At 38.4% G+C, this 17,660-nt stretch overlaps 1 protein-coding gene across 1 annotated transcript in view; it reads right to left on the bottom strand.

Annotated features, from left to right (window-relative positions):
• The window catches only part of MYO16 (myosin XVI), a 305,367-nt gene that overhangs the window by 11,981 nt on the left and 275,726 nt on the right, over positions 1-17,660 (bottom strand). The window contains exons 33-34 of the mRNA XM_010575622.1: positions 10,775-10,933; positions 3,632-3,723 (exon numbers count right to left, since the gene is read on the bottom strand). Coding sequence (XP_010573924.1) covers positions 3,632-3,723; positions 10,775-10,933 — 251 coding nt within the window. The remainder of the gene's footprint in view (positions 1-3,631; positions 3,724-10,774; positions 10,934-17,660) is intronic.

Raw genomic sequence — 17,660 nt, 5'->3', positions numbered from 1 at the left:
GCTGATACATGTGGGCTTAGTTGCTAAGAGCAAAGTAGCTTTTCTCATAAAGGTAGATTAGGATATTGTTTCTTGCACTGTCATTTTACTGTAGATTTCTAGTTTACATTTTGAAGATTGCCTTGACTAGAATGTTTCGGTTTACAAGGAAAGCACAAAATACACGGAAGCTGATGTGCTGGGTTGGTGAAAAAAAGTATATGTGGCTCTTTGCTAACAAATAGTTCTTAAAGACCTACTATCCAAACAAACTAAAGCACAGGAAACTTCTTGGTAACTGGTCTGACCCCCAAATTGAGGATGAAGATGATGCTACAGTGTTATGTCAGATGTTAGGTTCTTCATGTTTTTATGTGGTACTTACAACCTATGGATACAATCACTTGGAAATCTACAACTGTACAGCCACAGAACAATATGAAGGAAAAGGTATTAGTTTAAAAAACCCATACTTTGTTGTTTTTTATCATTCAAGACTTTAATTTATTTTGATATAAGTTCTTTCATTTCTGCTAAGACAAAAATCAAACTTTATTTTTAATACTCTTCCCCTTTTTCTAGCAGAAGAAAGTAGAATTTTATTCCGTAACTTTCAAATGAGAAATAGTTTGTTAGTATTTTAACAATTTTTTTTCAATTTTTGTCCTTTTCATTCTGATAAAAACTGACCTTTAAGTAGCCATTGCCCTAGAAAAGTAGCATTTATGGCCAAGAGTGAACTTCTTTTTTTGTTTTCAGCAGACTTGACTTTAGAGATGGTCAGTTAAGTTGCTGAGTTCACATCTGCATGCTATTTTATACTTGGTAATTGCTTCCAAAAGTGTTTGTTAAAAGATTTATCTTTATGATGCATGTTGACAGATACTGAGCTGAAGAATTTGCTCTCTCAAGTGTGTAGGTTTCCACTGTGCAGGAAGTATGAGGCAATGATGCAGGTAATCATCACCTGATGTGACAACATGATGGTACCGTAAGCCACAATGCCTAAACTTTAGTTGCATGTATATGAGCCTTGAGATCCTGTGACAAAAATGAAATTAACTTCTGTCACTTCAGTAAGGAACTAGCAGGGAGGTATTAAAACCCACAAATATTAGAAGTCCCTGAAAGCTAATGAACCAGTTTCCCTTTGCTAAAATGACAGAGTGTCTGCCAAGAAATCCAAGGACCCAGTCTATGTTCCTCTCTCTAAAGCAATTAGTCAATCAGTACCTTCACAGATCTGTGAACCAATCTGTCTTATTTCATATGTCTGTGCAAGAATTACTTTAAAGTGATAAGGTTACTGCAGTGAAACCTGGCAAACACTTTTACAATAGGCTTGTATGCTGTTAGAGTCACCAGCAGCATGCTAAGAAATGTCAACTGTAATTAAACCCAATCATTTTCAAATGTATGCCATGCTTTGGAAATGGTGAGGAATGCTTTTTACAGTAAGAATTCTCAGCCCTGTGAGCACAGATTTTTTTTAAGATTTTTTTCTCTTTTTGTGGGAAGAAGATTTTTTTCTTTTTCTTTTGGCAACACCATTTTGGAAGATGTTTATTCATTGAGGCAATTGTATCAAAAATATAGAACTGCAGGTTTCTTCTCTAAACTTGTCACAGTTCTTATTGAATTTGCATTTAAGGATTGTCCCTGCATGTAATTCTGAGTACATGGCATGGAATCTATTTTAAAGATTTGTGAACCACTTTGGCAAAATGTCTATTTAGTGAAAAGTGACATTTCAAAGTACTGAACTTAAATTGTGTTCAGCTTTTGGCAAGTAGTTTTAGAAAAATCAAAAATACAAGTTTGTAAATGGTTAAAGACTTGCTTCTAAAATAAAGCATTTAAATGTTGCAGACTAATTTCATGTAAGGATACAGTTTTCATTTGCAAAGATAAGAAGATGATAATGGCTGCCCTATACCCAGTTCATTTAACTCTCCATGTACTGCACTGGTGTAGTAATTTAAACATGATCCTGCTTGACCCCATGGAAGCATTTTAGCAATAGAGGTGTAAGGTGCTCCAGGACAAAAGTGTCTCACTGTGTAAGGTTTATTACTGGAGCAGTGTCTTGGATTTTTCATTCACTAGAGAGGGCTCTTTGCCCACTCCCACGCCTCATAAGTATTTGGTTGATTGTTAAAAAATGTAACAGATACAACTGAAAACATTGCCTCCACTCATCTTCGTAATTCCGTACCCTCATCCAGTACACTGATCTGCAGATAGTATTTTTTCACAACATGGCCAAAATACATTTGAGAGTCTGAGAGGTATAGTGATGGCAAAGATTTGTTTATTGTGTCCAAGACAGGTATGTTCCTGTGTGTGCCAGGGCAGCTCTGGCCAGCCTCACTTCTGCATCTGAAGAGGTTAGTGTAGTGCCAAGTGCTGTCTCGGCACAATTTTTCAACTCAGAATAGGCGCTGTAGTTATGCCTGTGCTTTCGACAGTGGGGCAGAAAACCAACAAGTGAATACTTTTGTGCTAGTTTGCTCACATATTTACTCAGTTAAAACCTATTGTTTTTCAAAGTTACGTTAAGACCAAATACGATGTTGAAGGCTGAACTCCAGTCCTGTTGGAGTCAATGGCCAAACATTCATTCATGTTGATTGTGGACAGTGTTTTGTTGTAATGAAATGTCAGCTGTCCCTTGCAGACAACAAGTAGCTTTTAAATGTGACAAAGCATTCCCTTACCTTCTGGTAGAATAGTTTGGAAAATGTACCACTGCTTAATGAGAGGTTTCTGTTGAGGAAATTCCTCTCAGCTCCAACATATTTTCTCTTTTGACAATGTTTGTCTTTACTGTAAAATTCTTACAGTCATCTCAAGTAAAAAAATGACTTGGGACTGCCCTTTTTGAAAAGTGGACTGAAGACATAAAGACAACAGAAGAAAACACTAATGCCACTTAAGTGAAACAAAATTTCTTGAATGCCTTTATGCCTGAATTGGCTACGTAGAAAGTAAAGTGTTTCACATCATATATAAAATGCTGAAGAAAAGATATTTTGACAAATTTTATTCCTTTTTGTTCACTTAATGCACATCAAACTTAATTCTGTGTTATTTTAAATTACATTAACTAAACAGAAATTTTAAAAGAACCAAAGTGTAAGCTTCACACTACCTCAGTACCTATTGCTGTTTTAATTGATAGATATTTTCATTTTTACTTATTGATATTTGTATAAAAACAGTGAAGACTGCTTTTAAAGTCTTCACTGCTTTTATATACAAAAGGATGATATAATTATGCATTTATTCCTATAAGGTTCATTATCATGCAACTCTTTCTGGTATGAATAAATACCTTGAGAGAGAGAACATCTTGGTCCTCTCAGGGTGAAGAGGCATTTTTCCTGCCTGAAAATAGCATCCTCACAACCAGCAACAGTTAAGTTTCATAAACTTTGAACTCTACTACAAGAACCTTTCAGGATGATTATCCTCTCAGCAAAAAAAGTTAAGAGTAAGTTCATTATTGCCTTAGCTCAATATAAACCTGTAAAAGAAGTCTGCATTTTTCAATGCCAACACACAAATTTGACTCAAGACAGCTTTCAACATGCAGCTACTATGATTTTTTCTCTTTTTACTGGTTCTAGTAGACTGTCAATGAAATATTTACCTGACTAGTGTGGCTCTCCTTATGTCTTTGAATCGATGAGCCTGCCGTAGTGCTGGCCGACAGTCTTGAATATTCATTTTCCTCTGGTAAACCTAAAGCAGAACAATACTAATTTATAACCTGCCATTTACGCATCGCCTGATTTCAGCATGAGATTCAAAAGACCTTGACATGTTTTACTAAAAAAGAATGAAAATATCACACATTTGCCTGGATATTTACTATTTCCATGCTTACTGGAACTGGAATAATTATTGTTTACCAAGTATGAATAGCATCATAGGTATGCATGCTGGTTTACAGAAGCAGCAATTGTACTAAGAAAGCCTACAAATAACACACTACCTATGCACTGGCCAGGGATTCCTCCTGCAATGCAGAAATCCCTGGCTCCTCTTCCCCTGGCTCCTTTTCATCGCAGAAGCAATGCAAAGGGAATGTAAAACAGGCCTGCGGTCTGCTCTCATATTAATGTCTCTGGGTTACAAGGGAAGTTGATAGTAGGTCCAGGACTTACAACTTCATCTCCTCAGTACAGAGTTTTTCTGTAATTCTTGTACTTGTTGTGCACTCTCCATGTGGGAATTAGCTGCCCAAAATTTAGCCATGTAAAAACCAGTCATCCAGTGTAAAAGAGCCAGGTAGACTCCCTCTGTAGTCAAGAGGAACAAAGACCTGTGCACAGTGATCCTAGAGCAAGGCTCACTGCCGGCGCTTCCCCATCACTTCTGCCAGAGTGGAAAGACCATTCACATAGCACTACAGAGGATCTGAAAGGTGGGATGACGGGAAGCAAAGGCAGAAGCAGAAATACAGTGAGTCCATGATAGGTGTTATTAAGCCCCTCACAAACCAGAATCGCAGACACCATGCTAGGTCTGGTATCCAGCAATTTTGGTATTGCTTCATATAGCATATTTTCCAAATGTTCATGCTACTATGGCATCCATAAACAGCATATCACTACTCTTTCTTTAGTCAGCTGAACAGAGCTAGCCACCACAAGAGGATTCATCCTGGTAAGAGATATGCAAGTTGAATTGTTCTCAGTAGGCCACCTGAGATATACTAACTAGAAATGGAACACATGTAATCTGAAGTATTTGATTAGACTATGCATTGACCTTTTGTGTGGCTGAAACTAGGTAAGGTGATTCTGCACCTAGATATGTAACTCTTAGGTAAGAAAAAATTAGGCGAGCCCCGCTCTTTGCATATTGTACATTACATACACAGAATCATAATGGAAACAATTCAAAGTTCAAATGCAATGAATCATAAACTACTTATGGTATTATGCACTGTTACTAGACATAGTTCTGTTTCATGTTCATGTTCAGTTTCTTGTTCCATCACGAAACTGGCATAGAAACACACTGTGAAACATACTTGCCTTCCAACCTGCTATCTTCAGTATTAAAAATGTTTTTTAATTTTTTAATTTTCATAAATGAGCATTAACTCTTAACATGGTTACTGATATATGATTTAACTCATGAAAATATAAGTTGCATGAATAATCCTATAAAATAACCTGACTTTGCAAAAGAAATAGAACAAGAATTTTAAAGAGAAGCAATGATGCTTATTCCTTTTTGGCCTCCCTACCCTGCTTTTAGTTTCTTCCTTATAATGGTGCATGTCCACAGCTTTGTAACTATGGACAGCTGGATTTTTATTTGTTCTTCTGAATAAAGCTTGTGTAAAGTATTCATAAATATGGATCTTCTTCTACAGCTTCACATCATCTGGACTTCCTCTCGACACACACAGGCAGTGAAGAAGATAGAACCCCTGCTTGCAGCTCAGGAGCCAGGTCAAATCTTGTGAGAATCTAGCACTTCAGTACTTTTCTGCCTGGTGCAGAGAGGAAGTCTGACCCTGTTCTCTCAGTGATTTGAACTATGTGTTGTTTCGAGGTGGAGTTACCACTTTTTGAAGCTGGTCCCTGATATATTAGGTATGTACTGGGGCAAGGTCTGATGTTCAAGGTCTCCAGTATACTAGGCTTGTAAAATATATATTAGGTTACCACTATCCCTTTCTTACCCATATTAAATTCCCTGTCCTCCAACTTAAAATTCTCCCTCAGCAAAATCATGTATTTTTGGTCAAATGAAATGCTTGAAATAAATTTCCCTCCAAAAATACAGTTTTTGTCAACACAAAACAAATCCCTTTTTTTCCAAATCGTTTCCTGAACTAATAATTTATTCACATGGATTCAGTTTGGATACTTCTCAAACAAATTAAAAAATATCCACATTTTAATGCAGAATGCCTTGTTTAAGTAGGTGTTATTCATTTAATTTAAATAAAAGACATAATGTAAAATATTTGCATGATTCTAGACCACCATAAATGAATGAAAATACTTTCCTAGGCCAGCAGCATGTTTTGAAAAAGATACTGCTTTTGCACTATATTTATACAGTTCAGGATCTACCGTCCATGACAGCGTTGAGCTAAGAATAAGGTTATCAATGATTTTCTGTTTATTTCTATGAAAAGCACTTTGATAAGAGGTCTTATCAAATAAGTAAGCAACAGCACGTCATCATAGACATGGCAAGCAGAGGCTTGGTGGAGTTTGGAAAGATAAATGGAGTAGCTGATTACATCCTGAAGAGTTTTCCTTTACGTACACCTAAGTAAATATTAGGATACCACAGCTGTGCGCTGAATAAGACCTTGCTTAATTCAGCACAAGGTTGGAAGCAAAAGTTTAGCAGGGACAGGGGCAGAATTACAAGAACATAAGTTAATCAGGGGTTCAGGCTGGAACACAAATTACATCATCTGGGCTGGGCTTTCTTGCAACTATTCTCAAGCTACCAAAAGTAAGTCTAATTTGTCAATTTTGGGGCAAAAATATGCTTGCTAACATTATTACTGCAATTACATGTGGTCGTGAAAATGAAAGCAAGGAATATGATTCAATCAATAATTAACTGGAGAAGTGAAAGAAATGCATTCCATTTTTTTCACATAATCAAGAATACAGCCTTGTCCCAAGCAATATGTATATTCAAACTACAAACCTGATCCTTTACCCACTTACTCCCTGTAATGCCTTTTCTATATTGCTTCAAAAGAAGATCCCACACTCAATCCCCAATCTTCTTTCTGTACTATTTCCCATTTTAGCCCTGTTCTCAGATACTCCCTTTAGAATCCTTCAGATAAACAGCTTGCATCTCAAATATTGAGATCTAGATCACTGGACATCTGGAAGTCGTTCTGTGGTTCCAGAGAAATTCCAGTCTCATAGGCTCTGCTACCCCGAACTGGAGACCCTGCACCTCCTGGCCTCCAACATCTGTATTTGCAGACCACCACCAATACCACAGAGTCTCTGGGTCTTTGCAACTGTGGCCACACATCATTCCCCGAACCACCTAACTTCCTCCGTGATTCTGCATTCACACAGGCTGGGTCTACTGCTCAGCTCCACTTGACACATTGGCTGCTATAGTGTGAAAGAGGCACCACCAGGAAGGACAAGATGTAAGGCTCTGTGCTCAACAGCATGTAGCCAGTGTCATGGTGACATGCCCCTTTTCTGTCAGGTTACCTGCTGTGACACCTCTCCCATTCTGCGACTTCAGGCAGATGTGCTTAAATCTGGTGGCAAGTTTCAAGAGACTAGACAGCAGACTGTAGGACTGTAGCACCCGGGTGACCTGCATAGGCAGAACAGTTACCTTCTCGACAGCCAAAGTTAGACAAGTCTAAGCCCCTTACCTGAATAATGCATAGGGCTTTTGGTGAAACAGACAGCTGCTTACGCCGATCTGCATGAACTATATAGTGAGTCCATTCACAAGGATCTCTGTACATGAGGAGTGGATCTCAGTTATAACTGGAGAGGAATAACCAGAGAGGCTTCCTTCGTGGGACAGTGGCGTGCCAATGGAGCTGGATGAACAGCACAGTGCAAGGTGTGTGCCTGTATGACCATTAGGCACAATGCAGCACAATGCTCCTTCGGTCCAACAGGGCTGTCTTACCTATACAGTATCTACTCTAATTTTCACTTGGGCTACATAGAGTAAGTACCTCTATAACACACTACACTGGGGCTAAGAATGGTCAGATATCTGGGGAATTTTTCCCTTTCACTAACCAAAGGTTAGGTCACCTCAGTCACTTATTACAGTTGTTGTATTTAAACATTTCACTTAATGATTAAACACTCCTCTATATCCTATTAGGTACTAGTTGGAAATGACAAACTTTTACCTGCAGTGTTTGAGTGTCTCCCACCAGAGGATCTGTGTTTTGGGTGATTTAGGATCACAACTTTCAGCATTGTAACATAAAAGGTTATTATAGGCTTTCTGATTACTCTTTGTGTTTGGACAAGAAATAGCAAAAGAGCTCTTTCAGACTAAAAACTCTGGGGGATGTGGAAGATTTGTGGCAGAAAAGTCACAGTTTGATAGCACAGAGCTGTAGAAAGGTGTTACTCCTAATATTAAAGATAAAGAAGAGGAGGATTACATTATATAAAATGAAAAAGCAACTTCTATTAAAATTCTGAACTAACAGCAGTGCGAGAAATTAAACTCTGCTTCCGAAAGCAGCACAGCATTAATCTGCATGGAAGCTGAGCCAGCCAGCTTTTTAGCTGCTTAGTAATGGTTTTCTACAGAATTCATCAACATCAACATCTTCGTCAAAATGATTATTCTTACGACGATAGTGACTTTAATTTTCATGATGCTTCAGAGGAGTGGTGCTGACACTTCATTCACGACAGCAAAAGACTAGTCTTATTTAAGAAACTGCTTTCTGCATTAACTCATATGAGCAATGTATGACTAGTTCTATCAGTGGAAAGTAGATTATATAGTTGCACTGTGTAACAGCGGGAAGCAGATTACTCTATATTCAGGAGTTTTGTAATCTCAGTATCAACTATTTAATAATGCCTTTCAGGTTTTATTTTCCTCAAAGCTAGAGGAGTTTGGTGTACAGTAACAAAGAAATGAAAAAGTATTTTACATGGAAACATCTCATGGCACATTCTCAAATACCAATATTGCCTAGATATATCCAACAAGACACAGACTGCAAAACTATGAAGTTGTTAAGGTTTAATCTTGGAAGGATATTTTTCCTAAGCAAACTGGCAAACTGGTTTTGAATTCGTGTAATCAAAGTACACCAGAGCTTTCCATCTTGTCAACTCTTTCAATTATTATTAAGCGTGGCTGGAAAACCAGCATTCTGTATCACAAAATTTATAACCTGATTTTGCTCTGCATCAGTATAAAATCAAAGCTTGCATCATTTCTACAACAGTCTGATAGGCAAAACATAGACTTGAACCTTGAAATACCACAAATAATGTTAATTCCTTACCCAGTGGGAAACTGCCAGACCTAAAGGGAGTTTTTTTCTACTCATAGTATACAGTGAATATCAAAACAATTCCTTATCAAAGCTGCATCAAAATTGGGAACCTTCCATGAAAAGTTTGGGTCTGATGAATCAGTGTTTTGTAATGGAAAAAATACCTTACTGGAAAATTCCATTGCATGACATTACACATTTATGATTAAACTTTTGATTTACAAATAGTTTGAAAAGAATTAGTTTATGCATAGCAGATACTGTATATTATCAATATGAACAGCCCTGGCTACTAGTGATTGCAAACAGACTGATTAAAACTTCACACAATTATAAGCACCTCTCATGTATTAGCTGGCCTTTTATTCAAGCAATGACTATTTATTTCAGTAACTGAGATCATTTCCTAACTAACTATAATCATCACAAATAAGAAACTTAAAGCATCATTTCATTTCTAAGCTGAAAGAAACACAGCTCTTGTGATTACACTCCAAGTTAAGGGGTTTGGGGATAAAATGGTTGCTCTTATAAAAAGCTGATCTCCCACAGGTCCCATTAGGACATCAGAATATATGGTTAAAATACTACATAGAAAGGAATCAAGACTTGGTCTACCCACAGTTTTTGTGTTAATTTAAGAGTCTGACTGTTATATGTACTGAAAATATGCTCCCCTCCTCCCCAAATTATTATATTGATACAAATGGGGACATGGTTACAATCGACAAAGATGCCTTTTTCTTCTGTCAGTGTGTTCCTGGTTCCACACAGGAACGAATGCACCTTTACATTCGTATAACTTCTCAGATTGGATCAGCTTTCTGCTTTGATTATCAGAGAGAACAGGAAGAATTATTTTGGCCAAGCACTGCAGAATTTGGAGAATAGGTTTTCTTGAAAAGAAAGGAAATATTTCAAGTATTCAATTTTGATAATAAAGCTTGATTTTTCATTTCAAAACACTGCATATTAAGCAGCTCTAGCCTTTTTTTTTTTTTAAAGGATAGCATATTTGGAAAACAAAATGCAGTTATTGCACTTGACCTAGTATTTTTCCCTTTGAGTTTTCCAGTATAGCTCTCTAACTACCAACTGCATTATGTGTAGTTCTACCCTTAACAGTAAAGGCTATACAACTGTTCTGCTTACACAACCCATATTTAGACTTAAGTTTTCAGTATGAAGATAATTGTACGCAGTGCCATGCAAGTATTTAGACATCTGCTTCTCCACATTCCATTGAAATAAATACTTTCTATTTGTCTTGTGTCTATTCATACTTGTCTATTTGTATTGTGTGATTTTATGTAATACAGGTGTTATATCCTTAAGATTTATGCTTTTAGGACCTTGAAAGATTTCATTCTTTCTGTCATTGCTCTTGCACCATTTTGATCATCTTGTTGCAATGATAAACAATTTGTCATTCACTAGTAAGGCACCTGTAGCAAAGGGAGATCCTGATTCTCCTTTTTCTGTCCCATTTGTATTGATTATAGGATCAGAAATCTCAAATCTCAGTCCTCCATGCCTTTGGCTGCTTACAGACTCGAAGCTGAGCTAATTACAAATTCCTCAACATAGGCTGTTTTATTTTCTTCACATTCAGCTTTTATTGGAAAGGGGCTTATCAGTTCACACATACAAAGTTAAGCCAGTGCCAGAAACACAGATATTTCGCAACTCAGAAGATTCCAGCTCGACCAGATCTTAAGCAGTACATTCAACGAAACACTTCAGCAATTTTATGTTAGAAGGGCTTTGGGATTAGAAACTGCTTACCATTTGATACTGAATTTCCATTTTCAGCCATCACAGAACTGGACAGTGGATTTGATGACTGAGTTCCATGGTTATTTGCATTTTTATCCTGGGTTTCTGATCCAATATCTAATGTATTTGGATCCTCCCTGCTCCTCAAGTTCAGATTAGTTTCAGCACCTGACACAAACAGAGAAAAAGCTTGTGAGCTTCCTATTAACTAGTGGCTTTCACACTAAGTAGAAAAAACTAACACACAGAAACCAAACTACTTTACCAAATTAGTTTAATTAATCACTAAATTCACAAGTGCAGTGATAAATGTGGAAGGTTTAAGTCAGTGATTTTTTCAGGGTTTTTCTTTTTTTTTGCTAGTGTTCCACTTGAAGCCATTTAGAGTTCATGGAAATGAAAGGCATTAACAAAATTTGTACTGTTTATTTTCACACAAATATCAGCTGATAAAACTCAACAAATGTTTGTATTGCCCCTATTTTAGATTCTACTCTATTTCACGAGTTCATATATTGCTGTCATCACTGCAATGCCTTTCACCGTTGCATTAGGTGATACTAGCAACAGCTATAACATGGGTTTATATTTTTCTCTTATCTCCTCCCACAAGAAATGAAATGGCTTTTGATATGAAACCGTATGTAGCAAGATTCCTCCCAGCAGAGCCTCCCCGTGGGCATTATTTACCCTGCCTCAGGGCTCTCCAGCCATCAATTGTAATTTTCTATAAAGTTCCAGGTTTTCATGTCATATAGCCTTTTAGTTAAATGTCTTCAAGGCATCAAGAGGAGATTTGATCCTGAAGGAGTTCCCAAGCAATATACAATGCACAGGCATTTCTTCAGAGAGAAAGGCAAAACTCTTCTTCCCCTTCTGACCGACGGCACATCCGCATGAAGCAGAACAGCTCACAGCAAAGTGCCCGGAGCTGGCTCTGAGCTTGCCTGGCTTTGTCAGCCCAGGGCACCACAAGAAACGGGGCTCAGCCATCAGCTGTGCCTGAGTGGTGCTCCCCACTGGAGCTCAGGGGCCGGAGGCAGGTTCGGAGCCAGGAGATAAGACCATGAACGGGTTGGGGATGGTAGGAGGGACCCCCACTGCAATTCAGGTGTCCCTGGCTATCTCCACTCCACCGCTGTGTGGCAGGGCTGATAAGGCTGCATGAGATGCTGCACTGGCAAGGCTATGCATTTTTTGAAGGATTTCTCTCTCTTCTCTGTATTTCTCTTCATTTTTTGGTGAACATATATACATACTCTTTCCTTGCCAGGATCAGGTTTGTTTCATGGAATACAAAGATGAATTCAGTTCTCTCTCTGTTTAACTCCATTTCAGTTTTCCTCCTTCCACCCCCTGCTAAGAGCTGGCCTTAGCTACAGGGCTGACATACTATGGCTGACCCGGGTGCCGAGGCCCTCATTTAGCACTCTAAAATGGAAATTTTTCTTCTATGACAGCTCTCAAAGAGCTATTCCTTTATTTTGGTTGTGTCTATTTAAGCTTTGTCATAATGACAGCAAGAACCAATGGAGGTCAAAAGACTAGCTATTAAAACCAACATTACAGCATCCATCCATACTTCCAATGACATCCTCAGCTCTCCCAAACATAAAATATATTCTTATAAGTCTTGAGCACATGAACCTTTTTCAAGGGGACAGGAAAAACATTTTTTCACCAGGTAACAGGTACTTTTCCTGCAGATTTTCAAACTTAATGCTGACTGCATGGTTAATTTTTCATTTTTATGCCTGAACTGAAAAAACCCACCTGGTTTATGAAGTACCAACATTTAAAAAAATAATTAATGAAATAAAAACTATATAACCATCTGCTTAACTTGAAATGTTTCATTTCATAGAACAGGGCCTTCTTGGCTTTGTTTAGCTTTCAGTTATCTAACTCTGAATCTTTCTTAACTTTTCCTCTTCTAACAAAAAAGCTGTCTTGGAAAGTCAAAAAGTTCATTTCCAAGCTGTCAGAATAAAACATTTCAACTTTTTTTTTTGCTTCCTCCCTTGCCCTGATTGCCGATCTTTTTTTTTTTTTTTGCCGGACCTGACTGGAGTGTTTCAGTGGCACTGTTTCGTAAACTACATATTTAGGCAGATGTGCTATGCATTGAAAAAATTAGGCCAGCTCTACCCACAGTAACTGACTTGGGAGAGGTAGTAGAACCAGAGTCTGAGCTGGAAAATGCATACAATACAATTATAAGAGCATGCCTGATTTAGCTTTTGTACAGGCAAGTTGACTGCAAAATGCATCTTTGCAGCTCATATTAAATTTATCTGAAAAGGAAATGTCACTTTTAGATGTTAATAGTCAGTGCACTTGCCTATAGATCATAATCCACCTACGTAATTATTGTACCACCTTTTACATAAAGAGTCTCAGGGGAATCAGCTGGGATCCTTATTTTTCTTGATATCCGAAAGATTTATTGATTTGTCTGACATCCGCAATTCATTTGAGAATGTGCAAGTCAAAAGAATTTTTCTTGCACTCCTATTTCCAGAGGCCTTTTGTTTCATAGGTACATTGGTATCTTTTCATGGCATTCATGAAGGGCTCTTGGAAAAAAAAGGTCATCTTTTCTCTTTATATCTGTAAGATGAAATACTACAAAGAATTGTGGATAGCTACTATTGAGCTAAAGTGTCATCTCAAATTGGCAGAAACAAGTAGTGGATGGATATGCAGCATATCTTTTGGGACAGCTATCTAGATAAGAGATGTGTTATCCCATTTGCTCTGTTCAGTCACTGTAAGAACTGCACACCTTTAGTTTCTAAATAGAAGAATATATAGAGAAAATATACTTCATAGAGTCTTATTTAATGTGGGAAAGAAGCCTGTATTTTGTTTCAAAATATTCTGGATTATATAAAGGTACTTGTACTAATTTCCTATATATAGGCATCTTCAGCTCCTCGTTGGAGCAGATTCATGTGAGTCTATGGAAAAAGTGTAACTGCATAAGTTGTGTAACTTCTAAAAGACTCCTGGGGAAGCCAGAGTGTAGCCCTAGCAAAAAAGTACAGTTCTTTTCTTTTGGACTTTGTGTCAAATGGGTGAGTTTCTGAAGAAAATCTTTTCTAGAAATAGGATAACAAGAGGATGCTTTAGTCAGGTGTAACCAGTGTACTGTCCCAGTACTGCAAATCTCACCTAGGATCACTGGGTAATTCATGTTGGAAGGGACCTCATGAGGTCCCTCGCGCACCCCTGCTCCAAGGAGGTTATGGGTGTCTTTCTGCACCGGGGGGCACCGAACCGGCCACGGTACCCAGACGTGGTCTAACGACAAGTGCTGGGCAGAGGGGACAACCCCTGCCCCGACCTCCTCGCTGTGCTCCTGCTGATGCAGCCCCAGATGCTGCTGGCCGTCTCTGCTGCAGGGCTTGCTGCCGGCTCCTGCCCGGCTCCCAGGGCCCCCAGCACCCTTTCCCCAGAGCTGCTCCCCAGGCAGTCAAGCATTGGTCTGAAATTCACTTCACCCTCATGCTTTCTCACCTAATATAGCAGTTTGGACTCTTCTCCACATTAATGTCAACTTTTCCCTGCTGCCATGAAACCCTGCAGATACAAGTATGCACTGCTTTCTCATTCCTTATCAACTTCTGAAACAATCAAAAACACTTTAGGAGAGACGAAAAGAAAAAACTGTGGTTCCTACAGTTGAACATCTTCACCAACCCACTGAATGTTAGCTTTTTGTCCAGACTTGTGCTCTGCTGTTCTCACCAGACAGATGGATTATTTACCAGGTTTCAATTTTTTTTTTTTTTCAAGTAACAGCATCTTAACAGTTTCCAGCTCGTAATAAATGTTATTTGAAGAGTCATCCATCCCTACTTGTGAGAGACTAGCTACAGACAGGTATCAGCTGTAAGACCATGGTGGGAGTTCACGATTATAAAAGGAATATAAGCTTTAAGTGAAACCTACAGATTCTTTGCAACAGTGAACAGTGTTTGGATTATTATTTTGATAAACTGACTTTGCCAAAAAGGTATCTCTGACTCAGTCAAATTCTGCTCTGACTAATCTTGCAGTTAATGAGGATGTATGGACTACAAGGATGTATGGATGTTTGGATTGGGGGCATAATTTGCCCCTCAACTGCAGCACAGTTAATAGCTGGAAGCAATCAAGTGTACAGTGCTTTTAATCAGAGTATGACAAATCAAAGTGTAACAATTATTTCTTTACAAGCAAGCTCTGTATTCCAATAAACCCATAATTACATCAACAACATTACTCTAAAAGTGGAAGAGGAAAGGTATGCAAAAGAGGCAGCTCACGAAATCCACAGTTGCCTCTTCTTTTCAGTGTTCCTGGAAGAGACGGACTTTAAAACTCACAGCGAAGTCATAAGGCACAGGATGGAATGAAATTTCACTTGTTTTGGAAAGAAAAGTCAGAGTATAGCAATCATGGAAATCATTTAATATACCTGCTTTTTGTTTTCCTTTTTGAGTCATTGTTTCACTCTTAAAAGAAACCCAATGCACTGAAAGTCTACATGATGTAACTTTTTTGTCAAAAGAGTAACTTAAACTCTTTTAATTTAGCTATGACTTCCAAATACCCTATTATAAAGCTCTTTTTTCCCAAACATAAAATATAGGATCCAAACATCATAGTTATTTCATAAGTAGTATTTAGGCTGAACTAATGCTGTTATCGCTAAATTAGAAAATGGGCCAGTATAGGCTCTATTCAGATGACAGATTAAAGTGCAATACTGAAACATTTTGAGAAACTACTAGTTTTGTAAGGAAATTATATATTTAGCCTATTTAATAAAGTCTAAAGCAAAGTATAGATCGATGACTGGTATCAGTGTTTAGGTGGAATCACCATAGACTCTTGTGCAGCAAGACATAAAAAACCAGTATGTTATTAAAAGCCCAGCAGTAACTCACCTGGCTGGGTTGTGGTTTTCTTTTCTGTCAAAGTCCTCGGTTTTCCTCTCCTTTCTTTAAATGTATATCCATAACATATATCTGTCCTCGTATGTTCTTTTTTCAAATACTTCTCCTTTTAACATCTAGTGCTCATTTACAGTCTGACTGAAAACTCATTAGTAACAACAGAAGGCATCCACTGCTTTCAGTGGGTTTTGGATCATTCATGCTTACCTTGGATGCTTTGTGCAGCACCTCTAAAGCACCAAGGGATTCATAATACAGGGTAAATATGGAGGGCCTCTTGCTTTGTCTGTCCTGGTAACTCAAATGCGACCTTAACTGTTCTCTGCCCTAAGGCAAATGGTTAGAGACCCATGTCTATGCTGTTACACTTTCCTGCTCTCCACAGCAGAGAGGATGCACCCAAGTTGCCTACTGGGAATAGTCCTTGGCCTGTGCCATTTCCTGAACCATGCCCAGATCTGTCTGGAAGGGAGCCAGCCTGCCAGGTCCAAAATGATGCCAGGGACTGCTCTAGCACTTTGACTGCACAGAGGATTGAACTGCCATACCCAGGACGTTCCCTGGCACAGGCTCATTTACTAAAACAGACATAGCCCTTCACCTTGACAGCACTAGTTATCACAATCAGAAATAGTGGTCAAGATAAGTCCATCTCAGGAAAAAAAGGAAAAATACAGAAGAAAAGCAACCTCAAACCAGATGGGGCTAGTGGGGCACAGAAGAGTTGTACAGCTTCTGCTGAAGCCACATTTAAAAGTTGCATCCTGACTGTACGGGGGGAGCAGGTTCTCTCTAGTTTTGCTCTAGTGTAAATAGAAGTCATACACCCCTCTTAATCTGATTTGACTTGTACCCGGACCATTCTTTCAAGGCACACGTGCCTTTTCATTAATTAAACAGGGAGCTAAGGCTGAGTTCCTAGCTGAGGAATTTGTGCCACAAGCTAGGCAGGACGTATCTAGGTCCTAAAGTAGAAACAGTCTCTGTCCTGGTCAACAAAAACATCAGCCCCATAAAACAGAAATGACAAATGTTATAGAAAAAGCTTAAAAGCTTTTCCACAAAGGAACAAAACCTACAAAAATATCTAACACATATAATTATGGAAAGAAATACATGAAAAAGGGAGAAATAGCTCCCCTTCTTATAATTTAATATCTTTAATAAATCCCAGGATAATGTCAAACATTATTTCTTCATTCATGGAAAACATGGCTTTCTGTAACCAATAATCAATATAAGGTTTTAGTTATCAAGATCCACAGCTATTCACACTTCATTAGCAACTATGAGATCTGGGAAACACATACATTCTGGCAGATAAATTAATGTAATACAGGAGGAGAAGCTTTTTAGCTGGCCTATCAGGGAATCTAAAAGCTAAATAGCTTGATTTCCCTGAAACCTGTGGCTGGCATCCAGAACAATGGAAATTTCAAATGAAGCAGCTTGTCATTATACCTGTGAATGAGAACTGATGGATCCTATTAAGCAGCATATTGAAGACAAGATGTTGCAGACAGAAGGGATTCCTGATCCATGCTCTCGCTCTTTCTTAGGAGAGTCAGGAATACACTGAATCCTAGAGGCCAACCCCGAATGTTTGTTACATTTACTGTGGTTAAGTGGACATTGTGAAGTGAGGGGAAAAAAAAAAAAAAGATGGCAACTACAGAAATTATGCAGATATTTTTTGATGAAAGAAAGGGAGAGGAAGCTTAAATAACAGGCCATTTTATTTTGGCTTGAGTGTTTACCACTGTGTTTCGTTGCACCTTGACAATTGCACTTGGCGTTTTCTGTTCTGCTCTGACTTACTGTTGAGACATTCCTTGTCCATGGCATTTGCTAACTACCCTCAGCACATGTTGTCTTGGGCGTCCTTTTGCTGGATAAACGCATATTGCTTCAGAGTAGTTCAGTTTACCCACATGAAGTCACACTGTGACCTG

The sequence above is a fragment of the Haliaeetus leucocephalus genome, unplaced genomic scaffold (assembly GCF_000737465.1).
Source record: "Haliaeetus leucocephalus isolate CR32 unplaced genomic scaffold, Haliaeetus_leucocephalus-4.0 Scaffold495, whole genome shotgun sequence".
Taxonomy (NCBI): Eukaryota; Metazoa; Chordata; class Aves; order Accipitriformes; family Accipitridae; genus Haliaeetus; species Haliaeetus leucocephalus.
Note: the sequence above shows the minus strand (reverse complement) of the source record. Positions and strands in the feature narration are given on the sequence as shown.